A 10,860-nucleotide genomic window follows, 5' to 3' on the forward strand; every position below is an offset into this window, starting at 1 on the left:
ACTTGGTATAAAACGTAAAAAAAATACAGTCGGTCTATACATCAATCGAAAGATCCAAAGAAAAGCTTTCACATGAAGGTAAAAACAAATCATTATGTTCAATCATCGATTTTCTATGATTTTTCGAACATTGGCCGACTGTTCCGAATAGGAGGGATGACTGTATCTTAAATCAAGATGTGGTCACATTAGCTCCCTTCAAATAAAAGGACTCATTTTTGCTTAACAAAATGAAAGGTTGAATTTTACACAACAGTCGACGATAATTAATTGGTGAACTCGATTTCGGCGAATGGCTCGATACATTCTCCAAGATATGAAACGCAGATTTCGTTTGGAACAAATTTGCCAAAATGTAAATTTTCGCGGGCTCCCCATCGCAACCTTTTTTTGTTAGTTTCGTATCTGCATTAACCGGACATAAAACACGTTTGTTTCGTCATACTTTTGAAGCTTTTGATTTCGGATGGTTGAATTTAGACAACTTTGTTACGTAATTATTTAGCCTTTATTGTCGAAATATTAAATTTAAAGCTATGTATAACAATATAGTTGATAAACTTGTTTTGAGAATTTGAGCAACACCTTTTGAAGGAGAAACATTAGCTTAAATTTAAACTATTATTGTCAGATTTTACGGAATCTGTTGGCAAAGCCTTAAACTTGACTACATTTAATGTATTTAATTTCAAAAAGTTAAAATTAACGTTTTTCAACTTTACCTTATTGTGATTTTATGTAAAACTCGTGGAATTTTTCCTAAATTAAATTTTAGATCCTTACCCTCAAAACATCACACACATTCCTATTATTGTCAACGGTTTCGTTGAATTGCTGCTCGTCCCACATATGATAAAGTCAACTCGCGGCCATATCCTTGGTCCAGTACTTATTTAGTTTAGTTAGTCTTTTTGGTGGTGGGTTTTTGGGTCACCTTCGAAGCTGGCTTGCTGGGGAAAATTGCGAAAAGTGCCAGCTGTACCGAGCAGAGGGCCAGAGCGATGAGATTCTGAACCTGGAAACGATAATAGTAGTTTATGCAGCAAGTGGAAAAGTGACGTTTTTTTTAGCACGAGTCGTACCGGCTCTGCCGAGTTGGGTAAAGGAGGTATTAGACTACGACAAATAAACAAACTCGTAAATTTTGACAGTTTGCCATTTTATCTGCGTTGTTTGTTCGCAAACAAGTTTTCGAGTTTGCCAAACTGCCAATCGCGAAGGGTAAGTTTGTTGGTTTGACATAGTCTAATACGTCCTTAAGTATGACGGACGAATGTAAAAAAATCGAGTTTGTTGCTACGCTTTAAGTAGGCATTAGACTATGACAAACAAACTCGCACGTTTTGACAGTATCCCTATTTGTTTGTTTGCCTGCATTTGTTTGCAGAACCGTTAGCCTGCATACGTTTTGAGTTTTTTGCATGTTTGCCGCAAGCAAGTTTGTGAATTTGGAAAACTGTGAAGTACGGAAAAATGCGAGTGTTTGTGTTTGACATAGTCTAATACCTGCTTTTGTTTGGAATTACTTTCCAATACAAATACTGAAAAGTTTAACTTTTCAGCACTCAATTTAGAGCTTTAATGAAGTTTTAACCTTTTCTTTTACAGGAAAAGTAAACATTTTCAAAACGGAATGCAAAAAATAACAGTGCACTCAACCGTCGGTGGTTGGTCACTTTTTCGTTTGACACTTTTTTGTTTGTACCCCGTTGGTGACGAACTGTCACTTTTTACACGGCGCTCACGCACACTATCATTACAAACGTTTGGTAGTGTGTGTAAACTCCGTGTAAAAGGGGTGTCAAACTAAAACGAGACCCCGTTCGTTTGACAACAGTTGTTGTCAAACCAACGAGGTTTGAGTGTAATTAAATTTTGATTTTAGAAAAAAAAACTATAGTTACCACAATAAAATCGTTCCTCAACACAATTCCATACAGCAGCCATGACAGAGAAACCAAAGTACCAGCAAAAATAATGGGGAATGGTAGTCCTTCAGTGCATTTTTTCTTCAAAATTTCTCCCTGAAACGACAAAAAATAAATTATTTCCTACCTATAATTTAAAAACAAGCCATTTTGGTCCTACCAATCCCAGCAGCGGCATCCCGACGAGCAGCAGCAGAATCACGGTCAATATCACGCCGAATCTAAACTCCACCAACTGCGGATCCTCGTACTGTACGTAGGACAAAATTCCGGCAACAACCGCTCCCGCAACCCCAATCTGTCCCCAAACCTTGGTTTTTGCCGCCCCCACCGTGAACAGATAGAAGGCACACACGTACACGATGTTCAGCGCGAGCCCGATGAAGTTCACCTGGATCATCGCATCGTCCCGCAGCATCTGTCCAAACTGGATGTTCAGCAAGCAGAACACACTTCCGCCGAGGAACGGCCCGGCGGAAAAACCCTCGGTGCTGCCACGCTTCCGGATATCATTGATTACAAAAACTCCGCTGAAGAACTGGACTACCGTAATAATGGCGGCGCTCATCCCGATTCGGTCCTTGTAAGGCTCCAGGGTCACGGCCAGGGCTTCCATGTTGATCGACGTTTGCGTATTTCCAAGGTTGGGGACAAATTGCTGGCACTGCTGCTGCTGCTGCTGTCGATGCCAATGAATTGGGTTCTACCCAATTACATAATATAATTCGAATCTATTTAAACTCCACTTCAATGCACCGCAATCAAATTGTTCAAAGATAAGAGGAGGCTGAGCTGGGTTGGGCAGGGAGAAGATAGTGTGCGGCTACACGAAACGCAATCACCACATTCTGTATACGCGATGTGGCAAAATAAAAACAAGTCATTTAGTCATTCAGGCGCCGTATGAATGGTTTAGTATGTTTTCATGCTTAGTCCATTCCACTGTATTCGCATTCGAAGTTGGGTTCCCCCCTCTTTCAGTGGGGAGAGTGGGCTGTAGGTGGGTTGTGTAGAAAGATAGAGAAAAAGAGAGGAGCTTTCGATGTTGCCAAGAGCTTTTCCGGTAGCATAACGGTTGGTAACGGTGTTCGATCAAAGCTCATTAAACAACCATGCGTCTGCTTTAAGGACCTTCCCAACCCCCTTTGACATTGAACTTGCTGTTATCCTATGGATTTGCACACGTTCGACTAAAAAAAAAATGAGTAATTAGATTTTCTGGACAAAAACAGTTTTGCTCTCGTAAAAAATATAATAAAAATATAATATATTTAATATATTTAATAGACTAGCTTATTACTAAACCTAAATGTATTTTGAGTGCTGCATCCTTTCTTTGTTGTCACTTGAAATAGCATGCTTTGATTTTTTGATCTATAAATTGATACATGAGCAATTCTCTGAGATTTCGGTCATTCGAGTTTTTCTTTGTATTTTTTTATTCTGGCTGAAATTTTTTGAGTACCTTCGTTATGCCCAAAGAAACCATTTAGCATCATTAGTTTGTCCAAATAGTTTTCCATGCAAATTTGGCAGCTGTCCATACAAAAATGATGGATGTAAATTTAAAAATCTGTATCTTTTGAAGGATTTTTTTTACCAAGTTGTAGATATGGATACACTGAAAAAAATATACAAGGTAAAAACTTTTTTGTGGGCAAAAATGGGCACTTATTTAAATAAAAAAAAACGTTACTTAATCCACCTTTAGGTGGTTGGTGCCTTCCTCACAGTCATAAAGTGAATACACAACAAAGCGTATAAATAAGACTAATTTTTATCAAAATATCAGAGATCAGGCTTCAAAAAAAGTGTATTGAAAACACTTAAGTGCTTATAACTTTTGATAGGGTTGCCATATCTTCAATTTTTTGGGCTCGTTGGAAAGGTCTTTTGATTACCTATCCAACGATGTGTCGCCTAATAGATCCGGACAACTTTTTCATCAAAATATTCGAGATCCGGCCTCAAAAAAGTGTATAAATAACACTTAAGTGCTCATAACTTTTGATGGGGTTGTCAGATCTTTAATCAAGGGGCTGGAAACTATAATATTACTTAGGAATACTGAGTATACTAATGATATTCTAGTATACTTGTTAGTATACTAACCGAAAAGCAATAAACTGTTAGTACATTAAGATACTCTCAGTATATTGGTAAGTATACTGGCGGTTTCCAACCCCTTGTCTTTAATCTTCTGGACGCGTTGGAAATACCTTTCTAACAATATATGGCATGACGGGTTTTCTTACAAAAACCACCTTTTTTACAATCTTCCGAAGTTTAGCTAAAACCGTTTTTTTGCATAACTTTTGAAGTACCGATCAAAAAATTAAATTTAAAATCATCAAAAAAAATTTACCGTGTATCATTTTTTTCAGTGTAGTCCTTATCCATACCTACAATCACGAACGTCGCTACAACTTTGCTGAAGACACCAAATCGATCAAAAAATTCCTTCAAAAGATACAGATTTTTGAATTTTCATACATCATTCTTGTATGAACAGTTGCCAAATTTGTATTCAAAATTATATGGACAAACTTATGAAAAATCAAAGCATGCTGTTTGAAGGGACGGAAAATTAATTGACAGATGGGGCAATATTGATATCGAGAAGATCGACAACCGTAGAGTCGACTGTATTGCGTTCGTAAATAAAAATTGAATAATTTATTTATGCTATCAATCGCAATTCAAGAACAATTACAGTTATTGTAAAATACTGTTGGGATATTAGTACGGTTAAATTTGGCCAGATTTCACAGCCTTAACCAAATCTCGGTATTATTTTTATTTGGTAGTAGATACCTATGATAGAAGAGCAACGACCCAGCCACACCAGCTTGATGTATTTAATGGCAAGGGCAAGGATATTTCATGCAGGGCACTAACGAACCATATCGTTCAGTGCTCTAGTCATACTCTCAAGCATGGATTCCAGCAGGACATTTGACTATAAATGGTGAATCCTTCCAAGCTGGTGGTATCAGTTGTGATACAAACTATCCGATAAGATAAATCGAAATGAATCCGTCAAAGCTTTCAATCTCAACTGTTCTGATTGCGTTCTGTGCATTTGCATTTATAGAAGTGGCGAATTCTAATCCTACCATGGGTAATGTAGAAATTGTTGAAGAGTTTTATAATTACATGATAAGAACCTTTGCACATTCTAGACCTCTTCGGCGGCTACGAGATCGTATCGGTGTGCATGACTAACTGTGCCCAGTGCAAACGGATGTACGGAACGTTCTTCGACGGCCAGGTTTGTGCCGAGGCGTGCCTGGAGTTCAAAGGGAAAATCATTCCCGACTGCGAAGATATAGGCTCGATCGCGGGCTTCTTGAATCGTGCTGAGTTGAAGAAGTACGCCTAGAAATGAACTCTTATTGTACTTAAGTTTTTCTTTAAACAATAAGACCTTAAAACTATGCATGGAAATAAATAAATAAATAAAAATGATCCTAAATCTGCCCATTTCAAACTGTTCTTGACCCGTGCCCGACTGCGTACTCTACCTACAAAAAAATCATGGATTATGGAAAATCACACCTGCACACCATGGAATGAAAGGCCGTAAGAGCATTGTCGTACCGCACCTTTAAAAAAATTATGTTGCTCCATTTAACACATTATGTTTTTATGTTGCTGATTGCGTTACCATAGGTTACCATGATCGATACCAAACCGCTGCAAACAAATCACATTTCCACCTTCACATTTCTTTCCGTGTATCCCACCTTCCCCTCTTTTCTGACAGTTCGGGATGTCAGTCTGTTTTGTTGCGTGAGCGGATTGTCTTTAAAAATTGGATTTTTCAATAAAAGTTTCACCAGGAAGTTGACCGGATTTCCACAGAATGTTGTCCCGAGCCGGAAGAATCCTTGTCCGCAGTTCGCTGAGTGGCAAAATCAGCACAATTCAGGTGAGTTGATTTACCTTTCTGGGTGGAACTGATTTCATAACCACAATGTTTACCTTTTCGTAGGAGCTAGCGGTGACCGGGTCTGGAGCGAACCGGTGTTATCACATAGCTGCGTGCGGAAGTCGGTTCGAGGGTCTGAACACAAATAAGGTCACGAAATGGCAGAACCGTTTTGTTCACCCGGCGATGGCTGCCGTTTTGGTGCGTAATATCAGTACCAACGATGCGGATAAGAGTCTGTTGGAACATATTCCGGAACCGCCACCAATACCGGTTGCGCCAGAAGTGGCTGACCTGGTGGCTGGAGCAGAGCCAACGTTTGCCTCGCTCGGGCTTGGAGGGTGGTCCCCGGTTGGTATGGTTCAGAACTGTATGGAGTTCCTGCACATTACGGCGGATCTACCCTGGTGGGGTTGTATTGCCATCGGAACGGTTTGCGTGAGGATGTTACTGTTTCCGTTGGTGATTGCGAGTCAGCGTAACGCGGCCAAAATGAACAACAACATGCCACAGATGCAGGTGCTGCAGATGAAGATGACCGAAGCACGGCAGGCTGGAAACGCGATCGATTCCGCCCGATACGCCCAGGAGATGGTGCAGTTTATGAAGGAGAAGGACCTGAACCCGCTGAAGAACATGCTGGTTCCGTTGGCACAGGCTCCGATCTTTATTTCCTTTTTCATGGGCCTACGCCAGATGGCGAACGTACCGGTAGATTCGCTCCGCGAGGGAGGTCTCTTTTGGTTCCCGGATTTGACCATCTGCGATCAGTTTTACGCTCTGCCCATCATCACCAGTATCACGATGTTCCTGACGATCGAGCTGGGCACGGACAGCGCACGAATGTCGGCGGCCAACATGCAAACCGTCCGGTACGTGCTGCGAGCGATGCCGCTGTTCATCCTGCCGTTCACCATCAACTTCCCTGGCGCCATCTGTCTGTACTGGGTGTTTAGTAACTTCTTCTCGCTGGTGCAGGTTGGCTTCCTGAGGATTCCCGCCGTGCGAGATTACTTCAAGATTGACCGGTTGATCACCCACAAACCGGAAACGCTTCCCATCAAGAAGAAGAAGTTTGCGGAGGGCGTTAAAGAATGTAAGTTGTTTTAAAATTATCATCATTAAGCAGGCATTAAGCAAAATTAACTCTTTTTCCAGCCTGGACCAACATGAAAATCACCCGCGAGCTGGAAGAACGTGCCCGAATCGACGAAATTTCTTTCCAGAAAGCCGGCAAAGGCCCACTGGTGAAAACGTACAAGTACGACCCTACGGCGCCACGACCAGCGGGAAATGCCATCAACGCTAAGAAACGGTAGAGGCAGGAAGAGAACTTTCCCAATGTGAATACAAAGCGACTTTTACTTTAAACAATTAAAAATAAAGCTGTAGTTTATTGTTTAAACACCACTTCACTCTCCCTCCCCCTACTGAATCGGCACCGCAATGCACTGGTTGATGACCTCGATGAGGTGGGTATTTTCCAGAGCCGCAGCAACCCGTTCCTTATCCGCCAGCTGCTTGTTGACGGCGTTCTCGGACGCGTGCGTACCCGGATTGATTTCGACCGAAACCTTAAACCGCGGTGGCAGGGCCCGCAAAAGCTTCACGCGAATCGACAGGCCAATCAGGGTGGCCATGCTGCAGTGTGGAATCGTCGGAGTGAACAGTACCTTGACGAAGTTCTTCTCGTTGTCCACCGTTATTAGGCTCTGCTCGAGAACGTGCAGCTCTTCCAGAGTTAGAGGATGCTCGGGGTCGTTTATGTTGCGGATAAGATCTGGAAATTTAGAACAAGTTGAAAAAAAAATCCTTCAATTGGGTACTAAAGCCCTATGTCAATTTTTATGTACAACGGTAAAAAACACGATTAAAAACCATTTCTAATCACTTTTTTTCATTTTAACGCAAATTTTTTTTTTGACAAGACAACATTTTTTCGATGGATCTACTATGGTCCCCTTGGAACGAGCTGTCAAGAAGGAGCTTTTCTGTCAAGAAGGACCGCGAGGTTAATTTTTCAAAATTGATTTAAAAATCCATTTTAAACTCATTGTGGTCGTAAAAAGGGTCATTGTACTCAGAAAAATAAGCTTTATCGCTGTAAACAATAATATCAGCAATCTATGCTTCATTTTAGGACCCAATTTAAACAAATCCTCACACTTACCAAAGATCTCCCGCTCGTCAAACGGATCAGCTACGTCATCGTTTTCATCGTTCTCCGTGTATTTGCGCTCTTCACTCCTTTTGTAAACATTGGGGTTGATGTTCTCTAATTCGCTCATCCTGTAGTTTATCAACTAAATACAACAGAAATTCAATGTCAGTTCAGGCAAAGCTTGGCGAACTACCTACTTTGTGGTCTAAATTTTCTAAATGTTTGAATTTGCTGGAACTACGCAGGAATTTTGAATTTTTAACAACACAGCTGACGATAGCGAATGAAAAAAATTTGACGTTTATGCTGTTTTGTTTACGTACAAATAGCGCATGTGCTGAGTTTAGTTGCAGCGGTACGAATTTTTATGCTCCGCTTTCCTCTCTGATGAAAAGAGCTTTTTTCAGGTGGAGACGCACCATACTTTAAATCCTCGGAGCTTTGACCTTCGCAAATAAAATCTAGTTTTTTTAATCCAAAAAGATGTTGAGCAATTCCATGTCAAATATAAGGAATCGGTTGTACCCGGCCCTCTCAAATTTCAATTTGTATGGGAAACCCCATTTTTTTGGATTTTGATGTTTGTGGTGCTCCACTAAGTATTCTGATCGGGTAATTATCATCTGGGATTTTCAGTGACGGGTAGTGCCAGAGCGGGAGAGACAGAGAACGGAACAGTCAGTCAGTGAGGAGAAGCCGGAGAAGTAGGAAGTGCGGTGAAGGAACGGAACGGAGATTGCGGGAACCATTGTGGCCCCGACCCGGCCAGGGTACCACAAATGGCGACGAGGATGGGATCACCCATCGTGTCAACGTCGGAGGATTCAGTGTTTGGCCGAAAGTGTTGGAAAGGCTTCCGTGGCAGAAAAAGTATGACGGAGTGGAGATGAAAAATGGTGATTGACCGCAAAAAGAAACCCGTTGAAAAAATGCCCTACTTTTTGGGTTACATTGTCGGGCAGTTAAATTACAATCTAAATACCAAAAATCAGTAGTGTTGACAAACAATGAAACAGCCGCAAAGCAATGAAATTATGAGCATAGAGTTCGATATTGGGCTTCGAGCCCGGAGGAGCTTCGAGCTCGATATTGGGTTTCGAGCCCGGGGGAGCTTCGAGCTCGATATTGGGCTTCGAGCCCGGGGGAGCTTCGAGCTCGATGTTGGGCTTCGAGCCCGGGGGAGCTTTGAGCTCGATATTGGGCTTCGAGCCCGGGGGAGCTTCGAGCTCGATATTGGGCTTCGAGCCCGGGGGAGCTTCGAGCTCGATATTGGGCTTCGAGCCCGGGATTGAGCTTCGAGCTCGGGATATTGGGCTTCGAGCCCGGGATTGAGCTTCGAGCTCGGGAGATTGGGCTTCGAGCCCGGGATTGAGCTTCGAGCTCGGGAGATTGGGCTTCGAGCCCGGGATTGAGCTTCGAGCTCGGGATATTGAGCTCCGAGCTCGGGATTGGGCTTCGAGCCCGGGATTAAAAAAACTCCGAGCTTCGAGCTCTTAAGGAATGTGAGCTTCGAGCTCGTTAAAGAAATAAACTCCGAGTTTCGAGCTCTTCAGGAGTGTGAGCCTCGAGCTCGTGAAAAACAAAAAAAATAATAAAAACTCCAAGATTCGAGCGTTTAAGGAATGTGAGCTTCGAGCTCGTTACAAAAACGAAACTTCAAGCTTCGAGCTCTTCAGAAGCCTGCGCTACGAGCTCTTAAAAAAAGAAGTCTGCGCTTCGAGCTTTAAAAAAAAAGATCTGAGCTTCGAGAAGAAAAAAAGGAGCTCTTAGTTACAAGCACGTCAATTTACTGAGCCATGAGCCCGTAAAAAAAACGTACAAGAAACAATCTTGAATTGAGCCTCGAGCTCGAAAAATTAAGCCACGAGATCTAAAAAAAAAAAAAAGAAAAATTAGGCAAAACGAGTTACAGCCTAGCACAATAAATAATAAATAAATGCATGAGCCACGAGCTCGGAAATAAGCCTAATGCTCTGAAATATGAGCTCGAAATCATAAGCTCCAAGCTAGACAAATAAACATGCTTCATTTAGGACAGAGTTTCGAGCTCATTGAAAGAACAGAGCCCCGAGCTCGATACAATTATGTAAGATCTACTTCGAGTTCGTTTAATACTAAGCTTATAGCTAGTAAATTAGAGCCTTAATCTAGTAAAAACAGATAGTCTCAAGCCGGTCCATAAAAAAAACAGCCCTTAGCGCAAAATAGTCTTTAGCTCGATGAAACAAAGTCCTGAGCTGGAAAATAGTTCATTTTAAAAATTCTAACACGTACCAAAATAAGTTTCAATTCAATTTTAATTGCTGAGCAAGGGGTTAAGTTTCGAGTAATGATTAAAAAACAAAGATGGTGAACTAGACTTAAAATCAAATGAAGAAAAAAACAATAACAAAATGAAGAGGTAAAGAGCCCACGATTTACTACCAGTTGATCATCGACTAAACCAAAGATGGATTTCGAGTCCGCGCGTAACTCCATTAGCAATTCATTCGAGAATCTGATACTAAAATTATTTATATGTGGCACAAGGACAAAAGCCTACATTAACCTCGAGTTCAAATATATATATGATGAAAAATGACATACTTCTTGGCCCTGATAAAAAGTGGTAAACTAATAAAATAATTTCAAGTCGCTCATGTCTCGGAAACGTTAGAGTGGTGTAATGTACATCTTTAGCTGGTCAATGACTAAATAATTGTTCAGACAGATTTTTAGAATAATAAATTCAAAATGCAGAGTAAATACATTCGCAAGCCTCTTAAGACACGGCCTGGGAATTTCTAAAATTGTTATAACTCTTGTCAATTTGTTATATTTCTGGTCACTTTCCAAGTCAC

The 10,860-nt window shown here is 41.3% G+C and overlaps 4 protein-coding genes across 4 annotated transcripts; 2 read left to right on the forward strand and 2 right to left on the reverse strand.

Annotated features, from left to right (window-relative positions):
- Positions 1–489: 489 nt before the first annotated feature.
- Positions 490–2,821, reverse strand: LOC6044635 (sugar transporter SWEET1). Its single transcript, XM_001862088.2, has 3 exons — positions 2,089–2,821; positions 1,905–2,024; positions 490–1,015 (listed from the first exon to the last, which is right to left on the reverse strand). The coding sequence occupies exons 1-3, from the start codon at positions 2,542–2,544 to the stop codon at positions 899–901; spliced, it is 693 nt and encodes a 230-aa protein (XP_001862123.1). The 5' UTR covers positions 2,545–2,821; the 3' UTR covers positions 490–898.
- A 2,137-nt stretch (positions 2,822–4,958) lies between these two features.
- On the forward strand, positions 4,959–5,310 carry LOC6044636 (eclosion hormone). Its single transcript, XM_001862089.2, has 2 exons — positions 4,959–5,049; positions 5,111–5,310. The coding sequence occupies exons 1-2, from the start codon at positions 4,959–4,961 to the stop codon at positions 5,308–5,310; spliced, it is 291 nt and encodes a 96-aa protein (XP_001862124.1).
- A 365-nt stretch (positions 5,311–5,675) lies between these two features.
- LOC6044643 (mitochondrial inner membrane protein OXA1L) lies at positions 5,676–7,244 on the forward strand. The gene is made up of 3 exons (XM_001862090.2): positions 5,676–5,859; positions 5,923–6,955; positions 7,018–7,244. Exons 1-3 carry the CDS (start codon positions 5,794–5,796, stop codon positions 7,176–7,178), a joined length of 1,260 nt encoding a protein of 419 aa, XP_001862125.2. The 5' UTR covers positions 5,676–5,793; the 3' UTR covers positions 7,179–7,244.
- On the reverse strand, positions 7,219–8,365 carry LOC6044644 (MIP18 family protein galla-2). Its single transcript, XM_038259867.1, has 3 exons — positions 8,218–8,365; positions 8,030–8,162; positions 7,219–7,639 (listed from the first exon to the last, which is right to left on the reverse strand). Exons 2-3 carry the CDS (start codon positions 8,145–8,147, stop codon positions 7,287–7,289), a joined length of 471 nt encoding a protein of 156 aa, XP_038115795.1. The 5' UTR covers positions 8,148–8,162; positions 8,218–8,365; the 3' UTR covers positions 7,219–7,286.
- Positions 8,366–10,860: the final 2,495 nt, after the last annotated feature.

This window comes from Culex quinquefasciatus, chromosome 3, assembly GCF_015732765.1.
Source record: "Culex quinquefasciatus strain JHB chromosome 3, VPISU_Cqui_1.0_pri_paternal, whole genome shotgun sequence".
Lineage (NCBI taxonomy): Eukaryota > Metazoa > Arthropoda > Insecta > Diptera > Culicidae > Culex > Culex quinquefasciatus.

What these genes read in the sequence shown, in the direction of transcription:
- LOC6044635 (XM_001862088.2), bottom strand. Translation starts at nt 2,544, where the DNA reads ATGGAAGCCCTGGCCGTGACCCTGGAGCCTTACAAGGACCGAATCGGG. An exon ending in GGATGCCGCTGCTGGGATTG is followed by an intron (nt 2,025 to 2,088) that starts GTAGGACCAAAA and finishes TTGTCGTTTCAG; the next exon opens with GGAGAAATTTTGAAGAAAAA. An exon ending in TGAGGAACGATTTTATTGTG is followed by an intron (nt 1,016 to 1,904) that starts GTAACTATAGTT and finishes TATCGTTTCCAG; the next exon opens with GTTCAGAATCTCATCGCTCT.
- LOC6044636 (XM_001862089.2), top strand. Translation starts at nt 4,959, where the DNA reads ATGAATCCGTCAAAGCTTTCAATCTCAACTGTTCTGATTGCGTTCTGT. An exon ending in GAATTCTAATCCTACCATGG is followed by an intron (nt 5,050 to 5,110) that starts GTAATGTAGAAA and finishes TGCACATTCTAG; the next exon opens with ACCTCTTCGGCGGCTACGAG.
- LOC6044643 (XM_001862090.2), top strand. Translation starts at nt 5,794, where the DNA reads ATGTTGTCCCGAGCCGGAAGAATCCTTGTCCGCAGTTCGCTGAGTGGC. An exon ending in GCAAAATCAGCACAATTCAG is followed by an intron (nt 5,860 to 5,922) that starts GTGAGTTGATTT and finishes ACCTTTTCGTAG; the next exon opens with GAGCTAGCGGTGACCGGGTC. An exon ending in TGCGGAGGGCGTTAAAGAAT is followed by an intron (nt 6,956 to 7,017) that starts GTAAGTTGTTTT and finishes CTCTTTTTCCAG; the next exon opens with CCTGGACCAACATGAAAATC.
- LOC6044644 (XM_038259867.1), bottom strand. Translation starts at nt 8,147, where the DNA reads ATGAGCGAATTAGAGAACATCAACCCCAATGTTTACAAAAGGAGTGAA. An exon ending in TGACGAGCGGGAGATCTTTG is followed by an intron (nt 7,640 to 8,029) that starts GTAAGTGTGAGG and finishes CTAAATTTCCAG; the next exon opens with ATCTTATCCGCAACATAAAC.